The 16,582-nt window shown below is 41.1% G+C and overlaps 1 protein-coding gene across 1 annotated transcript in view; it reads right to left on the bottom strand.

The window, feature by feature from the left end:
* The window catches only part of herc2 (HECT and RLD domain containing E3 ubiquitin protein ligase 2), a 62,602-nt gene that overhangs the window by 10,696 nt on the left and 35,324 nt on the right, over nucleotides 1-16,582 (bottom strand). The window contains exons 37-62 of the mRNA XM_022243223.2: nucleotides 16,040-16,289; nucleotides 15,295-15,473; nucleotides 14,701-14,862; nucleotides 14,093-14,318; nucleotides 13,040-13,148; nucleotides 12,788-12,924; nucleotides 12,284-12,474; nucleotides 11,579-11,776; nucleotides 10,282-10,569; nucleotides 10,020-10,101; nucleotides 9,762-9,902; nucleotides 9,222-9,312; nucleotides 8,716-8,893; nucleotides 7,851-8,104; nucleotides 7,186-7,373; nucleotides 6,700-6,882; nucleotides 5,895-6,060; nucleotides 5,325-5,481; nucleotides 4,937-5,038; nucleotides 4,596-4,787; nucleotides 3,692-3,845; nucleotides 2,780-2,887; nucleotides 2,250-2,540; nucleotides 1,993-2,120; nucleotides 1,269-1,550; nucleotides 775-893 (exon numbers count right to left, since the gene is read on the bottom strand). Coding sequence (XP_022098915.2) covers nucleotides 775-893; nucleotides 1,269-1,550; nucleotides 1,993-2,120; nucleotides 2,250-2,540; nucleotides 2,780-2,887; nucleotides 3,692-3,845; nucleotides 4,596-4,787; nucleotides 4,937-5,038; nucleotides 5,325-5,481; nucleotides 5,895-6,060; nucleotides 6,700-6,882; nucleotides 7,186-7,373; nucleotides 7,851-8,104; nucleotides 8,716-8,893; nucleotides 9,222-9,312; nucleotides 9,762-9,902; nucleotides 10,020-10,101; nucleotides 10,282-10,569; nucleotides 11,579-11,776; nucleotides 12,284-12,474; nucleotides 12,788-12,924; nucleotides 13,040-13,148; nucleotides 14,093-14,318; nucleotides 14,701-14,862; nucleotides 15,295-15,473; nucleotides 16,040-16,289 — 4,556 coding nt within the window. The remainder of the gene's footprint in view (nucleotides 1-774; nucleotides 894-1,268; nucleotides 1,551-1,992; nucleotides 2,121-2,249; nucleotides 2,541-2,779; nucleotides 2,888-3,691; nucleotides 3,846-4,595; nucleotides 4,788-4,936; nucleotides 5,039-5,324; nucleotides 5,482-5,894; nucleotides 6,061-6,699; nucleotides 6,883-7,185; nucleotides 7,374-7,850; nucleotides 8,105-8,715; nucleotides 8,894-9,221; nucleotides 9,313-9,761; nucleotides 9,903-10,019; nucleotides 10,102-10,281; nucleotides 10,570-11,578; nucleotides 11,777-12,283; nucleotides 12,475-12,787; nucleotides 12,925-13,039; nucleotides 13,149-14,092; nucleotides 14,319-14,700; nucleotides 14,863-15,294; nucleotides 15,474-16,039; nucleotides 16,290-16,582) is intronic.

The raw sequence follows: 16,582 nt of genomic DNA, 5'->3' as shown, positions 1-16,582 counted from the left end.
GAAGGATCAGCTGAATAATCATACATTTACATTTGCTTTATTCTCAGAATTTAAAAAAAAAGCAGAAAAGTTAATAAGAGGAAATTTAAAGAGGATCATCCAAAAGAAACAAAGTCTCTATGAGGGGGTCTCCAAATTAAAAGGTTTGTAATACATTAAATTAAATATATATGTACATTTATTTACACAAATACAAAATGCACAAAAACTAAGAAAAAACAATAATTATATCAGAACAAAACAACAAATATTGTTAGAAAGTAAAAACGCTGTAAGATAAACAAAATAAAAGTCATGAGCATGACAAAGCATAAACGACAAAATAAGTGAACAATAAAGAACTCAGGAGAAAATTTACGTTAGTGGACAATTGTGATTAATTAGTTGCAAGATAAGGTGCTGGACAAGTGGCTGATCACCTATAATCCTCATTTGCAGAAACACTTGGCAAACTTAAGATCATCCTTCTTCATGGATAAATTTCCGCAGACTTTGAGGGGGAATCATGTGCTTATATCCATGACATGGAGAAATGGAAAGTTCTTTTACTTTGCACTGCGCACAGACTTTACTACATGTGGAATTTTATCAGAATTTGTGTGATTTTTTTAAAGGGAAATCTGACATCCACATTTAACAAGTTGATTACTTGGCAGATGATGTCTTTTCTTAAGCCTAATTCATCACTTTAGAATGTAACACAGTCCATTAGAGAGTCCACAATGTACAGTTAGCAGACATAAGTTGACAATTAGTTGATATATTGCCACAAACCTGTTCATCCACATCAGGATCTGTTCATCATGTTCCCGTTTGAATTCGTTGTGGTCCTCATGTTCACGTTGTACAGTACTGTCACCCTCGGCACTGATTTCTCTGATCTTCTTCATCACCTAATCATTCAAACAATCCAAAACATTACTTCATCCACAAATCTCGGGATAATGAAGTTGAAAACTGCTCATATGATTCAGTTTTCCTCTTTTCCCGTCTGTAAAATACAACCAAACTTGACAGAATGGAGCACTGGGTAATTTCGTATCTTTCCATTTTGAAAGTTTCAGGTCCAAGGGACCAGAAACGGCAAATTATAACTCATATTAAGCCTTAAATATGAATTCAATTTAAAGCTTGTCAGATATCATAATTTTTCCAATTTATGCTTTACCTTATCATTTCTAAACCTCTAAATAATTAAAAAAACACTTGATCAGACAGACAGAAGCCCATTTCAGTATTTTGTAATCAATGTCGCAAATATGAAGTACCTCTTCACAAAACATGTCCGGTAGCTGAATACGACTCTCCAGCGACTTCGCAACTCGGGCGGCAGTGCAGTAACGTCGGAACCAGGCCCAACGGTGTGACTCTACACAGCAGCTGAGGGCATCCAGGCAAAGATCACAGGCCAATGCCACCAGGACTTTGAAGAAAGGGCTGTGCAGGAGGTGCTTGCCGCCTCGCACGATGGGATCCTCGTACTCATATTGGCGTTGTAAGGCTTCAGGGAGACCTTTGACCAGTGCAGCAAGGGCTGTGCCATTGAAGGCCTGGAAAGAGTGCAGGGATTTCATGAGATTATATGTTTCTCTGCGATGTATTTGTTTGATTGAGTCAAAACTGAGTCAGGTGGGGGTCGAAAGTGGGTCAGCTGGGGTCAAGAGTCATCAATGTCCATTGTTAGATGAAGCTCATTTTTAAGAAGTATTTTTTGTGGAATGGGGTTAAACTGGAGTTTGTTAGGGCACTTTGGGTCAGGTGTCATTTGGAGTAACCTTCAGTTAAGATTTACGTTTTTAAAATATGGTCAGGGTTATGGTTTGATATAAAAAACGGCACAAGTTTATACTGCAGACAGAAGGGGCCTTGTCAAAATACAAGTTAATTGAGTTAAACTAAAGTCAAATAACAAGTGAAATTTGGGTCAAAAATTGGGGTCACGCTGGCAAGTAAGATCACATTAATATCGGATGGTACCATTAAGAAGCTTACGTTGTAGGCAACGGCAGACTCATCAGAGACTTCCAAGCCCAAGATGGCTTCCACATTGAGATTGCCATGGAACTCAGTTGCAATTAGCTTCCGTAATCTCTGCAGGGCCCACATGCGCTGGGCAGCAGCTATAGAAAGTAAACCAATTAAAGGTTGAAATTCTCAAACATCAATTATAGGGCTCTTTCAGTGACTTTCAACCACAAATTTAACCACAATGAATGTAAAAAATGGAGGTGAAACAGTCAACCCCTAACCGAGAGAACCAAGTTGAGCACAGGCGGCCAGTGCTGCAGCCAGCCGAGGCATGATCTTCCGGTCAGTGGAGGATTCCAATCTAAAGTCCAGCAGACAGGTTACCAGGTCGATGGAGGGACGGGCCAGCACAGCCCGGTCTGACAGCAGGTCCTTGGGGGCAGCAGCAGGCATGATAGGGAAGACCGTGAAGCGCCAACCCCAGCCATTGACCGAACCGTCGCTGGTGAACTTCCACTTCAGCTCCTCACCGGTGATACGAAGCTCCGCTGACCAATCCGACCATTCCCTCCCTTCAAAGACAAAGAAATTGAAGGAGAATTCATATTAACTTTAATAACCACATGATTCTGCGGACTAACCAAATACTGAGTATCTATGTTTTGTTACTCTCACGCCATACATTTCTCTCACCTCCAGCAATCTCTTCAGACATGTAAGCCACAATGCTATCATTCTTGTTTTCATCATCCTGATAACTTGAATCTATGAATGTCACAGGACTGGACATGACAAATTATAGGACACTGACCTGATCTAACAGAGACTGTCCTTCCTGCTCCATCCATGATGGTCAGTGGGTCATGACGTCGCTCAGTTGAGCACTGCCGATCAAATTCCACTCTCAGAGCTTCCGCTCCTGATGAAAATAATTTTAAACTTTCAGTTTGGTTACAGGTGAGCAGAAAGTTTGAACTGATTGAAAGGAACATTTGAATTGGGTATTTTTAACCACTCAGTGTCGGGGTTTCCACTACCGATCTCTTTGGGTTTGTACGCATAGCCGCGCTGCCAAAAACCAGACAAGGAGCTGGGCCTTGTAACAAAAGACTGTACTCAGAACAAAAGACCTTCTGCTGGGAATTACCATCATTTTTCAGCTGGCATTAGCAGAGGTAACCTGTCATTGTTTTAAAACAGTATACCACTGTTTGTGGCATTCAGAGCCCGCGGATTATCAGCGAGGACAAAAGTGCTCCAGCACTCCAGCAATAAGCGATACAGTACTGCTGAACGCTAATCCGGCAGCACTTGAAAAGACGCCACTGCCGTTCAGTAATGCACTGGGCCACTTTCGGGAAACAAAGGAAATTACGCAACACCGCACAATCTGGGCTCTCTTTACTGGACGGCAGGCCTGGCTGAAATACTCAGACGTCAATAGATGTTGTCTGTCAGATTAGAGAAACCACCTGAAAGTCATTTGTGTGGGTGTAAACGTCCAGTAAATGAAGCTAGGAATTATTGAAGATTTTTGAACACAGAAAATCTTGAAAATCGCCTGGGAACTTGTCCCATGTATTCAAATTCCACCAGGCAGGAAGTGGTTAAATGCCAGAATCTAACCAATTATTTATGTCTGTAAAATAGTTAATTTGGTTGAAAGGCAACTAATTGTAACATAAGTTTTGGGAATTGGTCTTGTTGTTCTGATTCTAGAGACCTGGTATCTTGACGTGCCCGTTGGTGATGGTGTCGTCAGCGTAAGGATGGGGGCTCTCCTGAATCACAGGCTGCAGGGCTGACCGGCCACACTCTGTATCCAAGGCAACATCTTCCAACTCTGTCACGCAAAGTTCCAACAGCATGTCCGCAACCTGCAAGGATATTCCAAATCAAAAACAGATCATTGTCAATGCAGTAGCCAGCAACTCTTCCCAATAAACAGATTTTTCAAGCTGAACATGAATAACTGACATATAAACATGTTCACACTGCAGTGCTGAAAATTCAATTCCTTGATATTGATGTCCTAGGTTTTTTCAAATCCTTTACTTTAAAGAATGATGCAAATAATGAATTTATGCAAATAATATCTTTGTTAAAAATTAAGACTGTTTGACAGTTTGAAAGAACATCTGAAAATGTGTAGTGTTCTTTTTTGTGTATGCTTCCTTTGATACTAGGCACATTCTCCGAGACAAAAATCAGTGAATCCATTGTGTACCTCACTGGAATGAACTGTTCCCAAGTTGGAATGCAAACATGTAGGTCAATGTTCTCAAATGGGAACACCTGGTGTTCTCGCCTTTTCAAAATGGACACAAACTGTGTTTCACATTTGGAGTGTTGAAGGGTTTCCACATCCCAACTTCGATTCCATCTTGGGATTCAGGTTTCAATTTTAAATATTTCAATTCCTGAGAATAAAACTCTTACGCTCACTGTAATTCTCTTTAGTGCTACCAAAGCAATTTGTCCAATATGAGGCAAGGATGTTAAGAACTCTCACTTGGTCCAAACAGTATTAAATTGATGAAGACAAGAAAAAAGAAGAGCTTTGGAAAGGGGGTTGGTATTCTTGGCAGACTATTGGTCTGGATTCTCAGTGCCAAAGTATCTCTCACCTCAGGGTAGTATTTTGCCATTGCGGTCAGCGTGTCCGAGATGGCCTGTTTACCATGATGGCCAGCCCTGACGGCCACAGCCAGCTTGAGGAGGTCAACCAGCACACGGGCATCATCGGGCTGCAAGGTGCTGGTGAAGTCATCCAGGGAGGGAAGAGGGCTGACTGGGCCCTTATCATCTGGGCTTGTTACCTTGATAATGAGTAACGAGGAGAAAGCTAAGTATGATAAACAATGGAAGCAGTAATCTAGGGATTTTATTGTTTGTACAAAGTACAGAAAAGACCATTAAGAATTAAGAGAAAAAGTGAATCTAGGTAATCCTGTCAAATGTATCTTACCTGATCAGCACTGGTAATAGTTTCTGGGACTACAGTAGCCCCGGCTGATGGGAAGGTATGTGCTGATGTACTTGGTGCATCACCATCACCATCGATAGCCGGCTGTATGTGATTAAATGAATCAATCATACGTAATTAATTCAGACTTCTCGTATGTAAAGAATTAACTATGTATTAATAAATACCGATAGCTAATCATGCAAAAATAGCTCCTATAAAAAATTCACAAAAAATACTTCGATGTTTTGTATGTATCAAAATTACAGAACAAGTATATACCAAAGATGACAAAATCTGTGTAAGTCAATCATATCAATATCAAATGTGAATCAAAAACATCTCATTCCACTCAGGACTTAAAAGTTAAACCATCCACAATTAGACTTGCCTCAGTGCCATCAGTACTGAGAGAGATTTCACTCATGTCTAAGGGATTGGTGGCGGTAGACATGGGACCCTCGCTAGGAGTGACAGCAGCAGAAGGCTGGGTGGATTCAGCCAGGGCCATGCTGGTACTTGACATCAATGAACCAACAACAGCATCCCTGTTTATAACATAAAGTAACAAAATAAGCACCAATCCTCTTTCGGGTAACATTTAATTGGACAGGTAAGGACGGTTTTAACTCAGAGGAAAGGAGAATTATCTGCCATCAAAGCAAGTATCTGCAAAAGTCGAGCACCTTTCAAGTCCGGCCGTTTTTGCTAGAAATATGTCATTGCATCAAGTTCCTACTGCATTCCCATGAACTGGCATTAAGCACTTCAAGCAAACTTCGGAGTAATATTCTGCCTACCTCCAACTGTTGAACAACCCAGGTTTCCGTTCCAAATAGTAATCAATCAGTATTAAGCTCACCTTTCTTGACAACTGAAATTGTTCCTGTCATTTTAAGGTTCCAATCTTTGACAATTCACCACACTTTAAGTTCCATATGTCTCACAGAAGAGTGCTCACCTTGCATAGATGATCTGCAGGGCAGTCAAGATTTGCCCTAGGGCCATCTGACGTGAGGCGTTGGTGTCCAGTGACAGCATCACTTTGGCCAGGGAAGGACGCTGCTTGCTACTCTGGGAACTGCTACTCTTATCATTAGGGTCCTGGCCTGGTTCTCCAATCACACCTGGCAGAAAAAAAAAGACAAAGAAGTAAACATCAAATTTGTCCTGAGGCCTGAATTCGTTTACAGTTTCCTTGCCAACAATGGTTCAAATGTAATTTTTTTTCTCTGAACAAGATGTCAGTTCATTCCAAGTTTACTGCAAACCCACAACTATAATACACACTCCATGGTGGAGTGAGACAAGATGGGATAAAGTGCCTTGCATAAGGACACATGTGCCCAGTGAAAATGTCTGCTCCATTATTAAGAATCATGAATCATATCCCCATGAGGTCATGCCAAACCTCTTCTATGTGGATCAATACCAGTCAATCCCTGGGCGCACCAATACGAAGAGAGACAGTCATACTGGAAGAGCTAGGCACTTTCAGTCATGATAGAATAAAACAAAGCTTGAAAGAAATCACTGAGAGGAAGTGAGCCTTCCCAATCAGTGAAAGACAATCTACCAGGTACTTTACCAGGTTATTTAGAAAAGTTTTACCAGGCAAAATATCATACCATATTTGCTGATTGTTTGAGTGAGCCAATATGAGTGTGATAATTTCTCCTGAGCTGCTCTATGGGCCCAGTTCTCACATAATCACAACAGGTAAGAATTTTCTCAAAGGGTACCTGATTTGCACCGTGATAGCTTACCAAGCTCTGTGGCCCCCAGCGGATCCCTGGGTGTAGTGAAGAGCACAGGTTCATGCATGCAAGGCACTGCAGCATCAGTGGTAGACCAGGCGATACTATGGGATGATCCACAGGCGACATTAGTGATCCGCACACCCTCCAAGCCTGCCACTAGAGTTGGCTTCTTGTCTACAGTGACTGTCCCTAAAACAAAGCAGACACGTTCACCAAACTGTCAACCTCTAGGTAACTTTGGTGACAACATTTTCGGCCAGGTGCAAAAGTTGTGGAGAAGGCCCTTCTTACATCCATCCCTCTCTAAGAAGTGCATGCAACTGATTAGGCTCTAAAACTCACTGCAGCACACAACACAATGAACAGTGCCTTCAAGAGCTATGTAAAGATTTGACACCAAAGTAGGATGCAATTTACACAAATCCAATCCTTTCAAGTTTTTCAATGATTTAATTTTCAGTGGAGAAATCCCAACTGTAACACTTGTAATACCGTTTCCTTGTTGTCCATGGTCGTTGTCCCCCCAAGCAAACACCTGTCCGGTGTCGGTGACCGCCAGGCAGTGCAGGGCACCAGCGGCAACGTGGATGATCTTCTTGCCTTTCAGACCTTCCACCATCTGGGGCTTACGGACGTGGGAGTCTGCACCATGACCTAGGCGGAAGTAATCCCCTTTGCCCCTGCAGTATGGTCATGGAAAACAGACAACCATTCACTTGTGCATGTGCGAACTAAGAAAGGATTTGTAAGTCAAGTAAAGTATGTTATGAGTGAGACTTGTATTTCTGACAGCCTCCTGGATCAATTGGGATAACTAACAACTTTTCATTGAAGTACCTCATCTGTTTAAAATCAGACACTTTGTTATCATTTCTTTGAAGTTCATTTAGGCTGGTATAAACTAGATTGATTTCTAATTGGCCACAAAAATACTAGATCAAATTGTGAGCTTGATCATCTAGGGGTTGTACATCAATTTTTCTAACACCTAATATGGCATTTAGAGTTGTTTTTGTCAGCGAGAACCTTACTGCAACTCTTTTTGAGGAATTCACAGTACTTAAATGTGCACCTATGAATAGGCAACAGAGCTTTCCAAACAAGTCAATTCCAGAGCCAACACAGATTCAACATAGATAAAACATAAAATTTCTTACCAAGTCCAGACGGAGCCAGACTTTGACAAAGCCAGTGAAAACTGTGCCCCACACTCAATCTGCAAAATGCCGTGATTGTTCAGTCTCTCCACATTGTGGGGGACACTGCAACCCTCGCTGCCTCCACGGCCCAACTTGCCAAAGTCCCCGTCCCCCCAGGAGTAGACCAGACCTTCATCTGTCAGAGCTAAGGTCTGTGCATCCCGGCTGCCACAGGCAACCTCCATGACCCGCTGGCCAGCAAGCGCTTTCACCTGAGGAACAAGGAAAAAACTGAAGTGTAATTAATGGTATTCCAGCAAAAAAACCAAGCATTAAACAAAAGTTCAAACAAACTACAGCTGTGTATTATGTTAAAGGCTAGACAATTAATTTTGAGCCAACAGGCTACAATTCTGCTAAAGAAATGACTAAACAACTGAAACTGAAGTCACTTCACTATGTAGTCTGGTTACGAAGAGGTCTTGGTACAAGGCAATAATAAGACTCAAAGTCAGTGCAAGTTCTCAACAGGAACAAACCCAGTTCTTGTCTAAATAGGACACCAGACACGTTACTTTACGAAGTATTTATGATCTAGACCCACTCGTCTGTTACCATTACATTATAAAGACTACTAAGAAATTATGAATCAATTACTTCTTTGTTCCAGGGCTCAAAGTTAGACTATAATCTTGTTTGATTCTTTGGCTTAAGCATACTTAAGGTTCAGTTCTCAGCACACCTTCAATAATGACCTTAATCTTAAGTCATTGTCAGGTAGTGTAGCAACTTCAAGAATCACATGACACCACACAAATAAGAATTTGGAGTTAGGCTAGAAACCCAGTGGTACAGCACAGTACACAGTGCTGAGAGGACTCACCAGTTTTGGTCGGAGTTGTGTAGTGTTGTCTCCATGTCCTAGCCTTCCATATTCCCCAAGTCCCCAGGTGTACAGCTCCCCGCTGGCCGTCACTGCTGCACTGTGGGAGCTGCCGCAGGCTACGTCACGCACACGCTTGGTCTTCAGAGCTTCAATCATCCTGGGCTTGTCACAATTCCTGTGCAGAAATACGCCATACATACAAATATTTGAAGTTGTAAGAGGTCATACTTACTTGGACTGTCCTGGCCAAGTCTACCTAAGGTCATCCTCAAAATTTGGGTGTTTCTTACCAATGTTTACCAACATAACGTAGTATTAACAGCAGTGGCGGGGTGTCCAAGTATTCAGCTTTCACATATTTTGCACACAGGATGTCATTTGAATCATTTTCACTGATCATCCCACTCACAAAAACAGACCAGCACTTCACAGAAGTTTTCTTGAATAACAATTAGTTTTTCCATGTCACGGTTACTGTATCTGAAGAATAAGATCATTCTCACATTCTGCTGAAGTGACCCAGCTTGCCGTCATCCCCTTCTCCCCAGGAGAAGACCTTGCCGTCGATAGTCAGAGCCATCGCATGACGTCCACCTGCAAGACAGAGATTCAATGTGAACATAAATGATTTTGATGATAAATAATTTTGATGAACCACGCAAACTGACATCGTGGTAGAAATGGATAACATGTGGGTGAAAAAATGTTGAGGGTTCCCATTGCTTTACACCGTGAACGATTCTTATTAAGGTCTTTGACTCCAAGTAGTTCGGATGACTTTGACTAGTTTCTGTTAGGACAGGTAACAATTAATAGTTTGTGGAGTGAAGTAACATAATGGTCAGGGTCAGTGATCTTGTAGTTGAGACTTCATGAAATACTTCACGTCTTGATGTATCCTTTCCAACATTCAGACACAGTAATAGAAGGACAGATTTAAATTAAAACTCTGAAATTCCACTTTGCAAATACGTACTTGGAAAAAAGAAACAGGATGTAGAAAGTTGAACTCAAGGAGGTTCTTTCAGATTGCATGACCATACCTGAATGGACAGAGACTTTCTTGACTGTATGCCCCTGCAGGGCCATAAGTTGCTTGGGTGTTGAGACATTAGCGGAGGAACCTAGACCCAGTCGTCCGTTGGTGCCCTCACCACAAGCAAAGACTTTGCCCTCAGCCGTCACTGTAAGTGATCATTTTCATTTTTGAAAGTTAAACCAGAATCGAAAAGAACTAGCAGCAGCAAACAACAGTTCCAAACAATGGGAGAAACACTAGGGTTTTGGAGCCCAACTCTTACCAACAAAAAGGCTTTTGGATCCTCCGGCCACTTGAACTACCTTCAAACTGGACAGGAACTCATTCAGAACAGGTGTCTTTATCTGATTGAAGAAAGAGAACAAATTTCTCGTAAATGTCAGTTTCAAAACAATTCTGTTCAATCCCAACGATTTGATGCAACGAAAAACCAACATATACATTCCCACAGGAAGGGTTAAAGTGCCTTGCACAAGTCCATATATCTTGTTTCCAAACACAAGTCATAACATTTAAGATTTTACCTTTGACCCTTTGGGCCCACCCAATTGGTCCTTGTCGTTCAGCCCCCAGACGAAGACCTTGGTCTGTATGTCTCGGCCGCCGATGCCCTCAGCTGACCGGTGTCGGGCCAGCATCCTGGCGTTGCTGCGCTCGTCTTCGTCTTCATTCTCAGAGGCCAGAAAGGAGAAGCTGGCGGCGACATCATCATCATCTGGGCAGAGACGTCCCACAATGGACAGGCCATGGACTTTGCAGTCAATACCACTGGACTTGCACTGCTTGATGCTGATGTCAATCACACGGTGATACTTTAGAAGAAACATAATCAATCAGTACACAATATAATCAAGGAATCAACAATGAATCCCACAATCAACGTAACCTTCCACAGTCTCCTGCAATGACACTACACTGTTTTTAATAAGCTGATGTCAATTATGCTGTAATGCTGTAAGAAAACAATCGGCCTAGTTTATTAACACCATGTTATCATTTTCAAGATGTATTTTTTTTTTTTTTTGCGTTGGGGAGATGTTAATTATATATATAACGGTTTTTTTGCCCTTACCCAACGTATATTATATATAATTAACATCGTATATATATATATAATTAACATCTCCCCAACGCAAAAAAAAAATACATCTTGAAAATAGTTCGCGGTCCCCGCTGCTTCATTTGACTCGGACCGGCCAGCCGACCCCGGCAAGCACGGTGGTCGAGTGGTTAAGACATCTGCACTAGTAAGCAGGAGGTCGTGGGTTCGAGTCCCACCCGAGTAAGCTTGTGAGGTTTTTTCGCAAGCTTTCGGACAAGCACTGAGCATACAGTGCTTATTAATAATATACGTTGGGTAAGGGCAAAAAACCGTTATATATATAATTACCATGTTATCAATTACGGATCTCAGAACTTTACATTGTGTCAATTAGTAAATGATACATGTGGTAAGAACCAATCAAGCTACAGAACCAATCAAGTTAGAAGTTAATAATTGATGTTGACATGTCAATACAATGGCTTCACAATAAATATTCATCAGTTAGGGTAATGATCCCTAAAGTGGTTAATCAATGTGGAAATCAGCTGATGATGACTGAATCAAAAAGCAACAAAGATATTACCAACCAGTTAGAGAAGGAAACACAAGGAAAATTTCTTTCAACCTCATTTTCTCAAGATTTATATTCAAGTAAGCCCTTTAAAACAGCCTTCTGAAGAAGAAACTTTGTCTCTCTTTTTTTTTCAAAACTGCTGCCTGTCATATTTATATCATTCTGGTAACATTTACTACAGAACAACATCTACCGAACCCACCTCTGTCATATCTTGCAGCAAGGTGACCAAGGACTCGGTGGGACCGATGCGAACAGTCTTCAGCTCCTTCAGGTTGGGCACACTGTCACCCCCAGAGACCACCACCACTGAGGGCTGGTAGCTGCTGTCATTAGGGTCTACCGTCATACGCAGTCTATGCACTAGGATATTGGGCTGCATCGTCAGACGGATGAAGTGCTGTCATCAGGAGAGAGTGAAAAGTCAAGTTGTGGAATGAAAGTTACGAGGACATAAAACAATTAAAATGATGCATAAATAACACCAAATGAACATCTGGCTACGAAAACCTACGAAAATGTTGAAACAATGAACAAAGTAAACAATCAATCCATAATAAATTCTATAACCTTAAAAATGCATAAAATCTCTAATTAGTTTAAATAAGACAAACAATGAATAGAAAATATGCCTATAAGATGATGACAGGTGATAGATCATAAAATGTTCTGAATATGCCAATGACGGTGACTGTGAACTACAAATAAAACAAAAGTATTGACTGATTGTAAAAAAATGAAGTGAATTCTCCTATGACCAAGTTCAATTAAGAACCATTTATTGCCTACTGGCAAATTTTCCCTGGTAATTTACACACAAAATGTATCCTGGGTACCAGGCAAAATTGACCAGTGCTTGAGAAATAGTCACAGATGGATCCAAGTTTAGCCTGAGAGATGTTCTTACCTTTCCTTGGGAGCCAGAGGACTGCCAGTAGGTGTTAGGGTTCCCATCCACCAGCCTGGAGATGTGTCCTTCCTTTGAGGAGACCTCACTGTTCTTCACACAGCGGGACCAATCTTCAATCAAAGCCCCCGCTGCAGGGCCCACCCTACGCCGTCCACGACCAGGCCTGCCAACATTGACAGGGGTACTCCCTGGTAAAAGAAAACAAATGGATGGAGTCAGAAACTTTGACAGGACAGGGATTAGCAGTTCAGCTAAGTGGCTCAAAGAAATCAAACTACCAGCATACATTACTCTCAAAATGTTAAACTGTGACCCACAAGAAGAAACAACTACTTGGTAGACTTGACCTTATATGGATTAATACTTGAGCAAAACTGAAATAAAATTTAAGGAATTCAAACTGCAACATCACTAGATTAAATTGCGAAACAACATCTGAACAATTTGAAAACATTTCAACAAAAGACTACACAATATCCACGTGGATTATTTTCCCATTACCTGGTTCAGAAATGCGCACAAAGGGATGGCGGTGGTTACGTCTAGTCCGGAAACAGCTCTCGCAAAAGTCAAAGTCATCACATGTCTTGCATTTGAAGCGGGGGCCAGTGATGTAGGTTGCTCGGCAACCATCGCATCTGTAAACAGCACCAAACAGAAAGTTCATGAGGTCATATTTAGAGATCCGTGTAAATTATTAGAACTTGTAAAATAAGTTACTGCTGCGGCAAAAATAGACAATGTGGTACTCACGTGACACCAGTGTGGGTACTGGGTACCAGTTCCATCTCAGATACCAGTCCAGTCCAGTGGGGTTGCTGGGGGAAATTGACAGTCACATCTTTGCCATTGGCACTGAAGCCTAAAATTTTCAATAGAAAAATATGTCCAGTTCACGTGATCAACTTCAGTTGAACTCAAAATTGACAAAATAATGAAACAGCACAAAAGTTTTAGCTTGTTAAAATGTCAAGCCTAAAATTGTTTTCCAATAAGTTGCATTGATTTTTTAATATTCTAAATAAGGTGGGCCCAAGGATATTTTTATTTTCTGTTCCCCTCTAAACACTTGGCTAACAGAAAACAAACGTCCAGCTTAGCACCCTATAAAAGGTCGCAACTGTTGATGGTAAAATTACATGAGATTATCAAACCAAACACATGACTTTTAACAATGAATTTACTCAACACAAATTCAGCAAACAATACGGGACCAGCCATCTATAAACTCTTGGGCTAAGTCAATTTGAATAATTGACTATTCGAATATCCGACCTTCAATGCGATCGAATATTGGAATATTCAGTCATACCTGCTGGCAGATTGTTGATGGACAAACCATATACAAAATCAGTCGCAATAACGCAAACAAATTTTAAATTATAATCACTATAAAAGTTTCTCACTTTTATTTCAAGTTGAAATATTGTCATGAAGATTTCATCATATTTTCTTTCAACAAAGTTAGCATCAATACATCATTATCACAAAGAATACTATCTTGGCACATTCATATTTTTTGTGAAAGAGCTATTCCCATATTCCAGGATGGATTCTATATTGGACTGTTGAGCATATCAGCTGCCTTCAAGTGTCTGGAATCTGCTTGAAACGAAACTCTAGTGAAATTTTTCTTATTAAAAAAAGGAAATCCTCCCTTCTTTTTCATGAATTTTGCATTTGAATATTCAAATCTGAAAAATCATTATTTGATAATCAATCGAATATTCAGATATTTGGCACAGACCTAATAAACTCAACACTGCTGAACTTCAGAGGGGTTTGCCTTCTGAAGTGCCAACTTACCAGTGACCGTACCCACACTCTTGTGGGACACAGACCCCCACTTATACTTGGGGGAGGTGATGTTGCGTGCCACCTTCACCCTGTCTCCAACCTTAATGTTGGACCCCGGGGCACACTGGGGAGTGAATCCCAGCAACTCCACGTGGATGTACCGTACCCAGTAGGTGCCTGTCTTAATCTGCCATTCCCCTTGGACATTGAGGTCATGAAGGCCGTCCCGATCAAGCTTGTTAAGACAGAACCGGAAAAATTGGTAAATATTGACCAGACATCAGACCTTTTAGCTCAAGCATCAACTTATGTTTAGCTGTTAGCATCAGACTTGTTGACCTACAAGGAGAACCAAATTCCAATGCCAAACAAGTATTCAGAATTCCATGACTTGTAATACAAATTGCAGGTAAATTTATTTTGCAATCTCCCCCAGAACTATGAAGGGAACAGTTCCACGGGCTTAAGATTTTGGAGGGTAGGAAAATGAAGACTCACTTCTTTTATAACAGAAAAAACCCTGGTATGTGTCAACTGTTGTCAAGTAATCTATGAACTGACACAAGAATTTGGTGGTTGAGAAAACTCTGTTATGGTGATAGGATTTTACCGCTTACTTTCACAACCTTGCCTATGTCCCCCTCTTGGACCTCTTCATAAGTGCGACAGCATCGAACCGTCATGCCAATCTGGATGTTATCGCGGACGTACATTGCGTACTCGTCGTTACTCAGAAAGTCACTGCGCTTTTTGAAGAGCGTAGCCTCAGCAGCCAGCATCTGTCCATAATAGAGTCATTTGCATGTTTGTAGAATACGACCATTATTTTCAAGTCACACTTGCCTGTAAATTTCTGCTCAAAATATCTTTTGTATAAATTGGATGATGTAATGAAATTCTTGGATTTCACTATGATTTGAAATAAATGAAATTTGACGAGGGATAACCTTCCCTTCCTCCTGGTGACAGAATGTCCTCATAAAAACTGTACTAAAACTTCGTGCACAAAAACACTATCTTTAAAAAGTTCAAGGCTTCAAGAGCTGAAGACTTTACCTATATTTTTGATTCTGTTTCTTACTGACATTTGAATACATAAGTGGCAGTGACAGAACACCATCGTCTCCACTGGCAAGTGAAGCAGTGCACTAGTTATTAAGGCATTTGCCATACCAACTGAGTTATAGTAGGTTCAATATCCATCCAATTACCTGTTCATAGTCTCCTTCCAGGTCTTCAAAATCGTCCTCATCCTCATCATCATCTGGGAACAACTCTGAGGACAGTTCACTGTCCGAGTCAGACACATCGGGCAGGTCCACCACATCAGGGTGGTCCACTAGCCAACTCACCACGGCTTCAGCACTCGGTTTCGAATCTGAACCTCCACCTTCGGAAAAACAGTTCAACCTTTATCAAACTGTTGCTTTAGACCTGAGAAACAGCTGGGTTTCATGCTCTTTAAGGAATCCATTTACTTCCAAAACTTAACAAAACTAAATACTCTACAAAACCTTGGCACACATATAGCAAGTTAGCTTCAAGGTTTCAATGCTTTTTATTTTTAGAGCCCGAATTGGTGGAGAAAGCTTAAAAAATACTACTTATCGAGAAAAATAATTGGTCTATGTAGCTGACGGAAGCTATAAATGGTATTAAAACTTCTAAGAAAAATAAATTTCAACAAATAGACTACATGTGAAAACTAAATACACTGACTTAAAACCAAATCAGTTGACCAAGAAAAATCACTCAAAGAGAGTTTTAATCAGATTAAAACCAAGCAGTAAAGAATCAAACAATGATTACTTCTTTTCAAAATGCTACAAAAATCATTTGAATCAATCAGTAACACACCTGACAGCAGTCACCTGTTGATATCTTGAGACAGGCTAAAATCTTCCATTTGACAGTGAGAAGATCCTGTATAACAAATTGCTGCTACCTTAGACTTACTCAGAGCCTTGACGGCAAACTCCACATTCTTTCTCATGAAACCCATCTCCATCAGCTGGCTGACCAGTGGCGATGGTGGCACTTCTGCTGCCTTGGGCCGTCTCTGGCGGACGGGACGAGCTGTGGCTGTGTCCGATGGACTGGCAATCTCACGGACAGGCTGTGGGATGCGTCCTTCCTCGTTGATGTAGACTGGGGGTGGAGTCTTGGTCTCCGCAACAAGGTACTGACACAAAGCCAGAGCAGCACCCTATTTACAGGAAGTAAATGGAAGTACATTTGAAAATATAGACTCTTTAGTAGCATCTGTTGGTGAATATTGTGTGCTGACAGTCATGCGCTGGAAGCAACTGATCAATTTACAATCAGTTGTCAATAAAAATTGGTTGAAATTGAACATTAAATGCTAATTTCCTGATCTGTGTAGGCAGCATACATACATGAATGAACATGACTAAGTTGTCCTTAAAACTTCAACAGTCAAATCTTCATTTCAGTGCCAGTGAGTCATAGCAAGCAAGACGTCCACATAAGACTAATTAT

Source organism: Acanthaster planci, linkage group LG02, assembly GCF_054643075.1.
Source record: "Acanthaster planci isolate LZ-2023a linkage group LG02, COTS_SCS, whole genome shotgun sequence".
In the NCBI taxonomy this organism is placed as follows: domain Eukaryota; kingdom Metazoa; phylum Echinodermata; class Asteroidea; order Valvatida; family Acanthasteridae; genus Acanthaster; species Acanthaster planci.
This window is presented reverse-complemented; position numbering and strand designations above follow the sequence as displayed.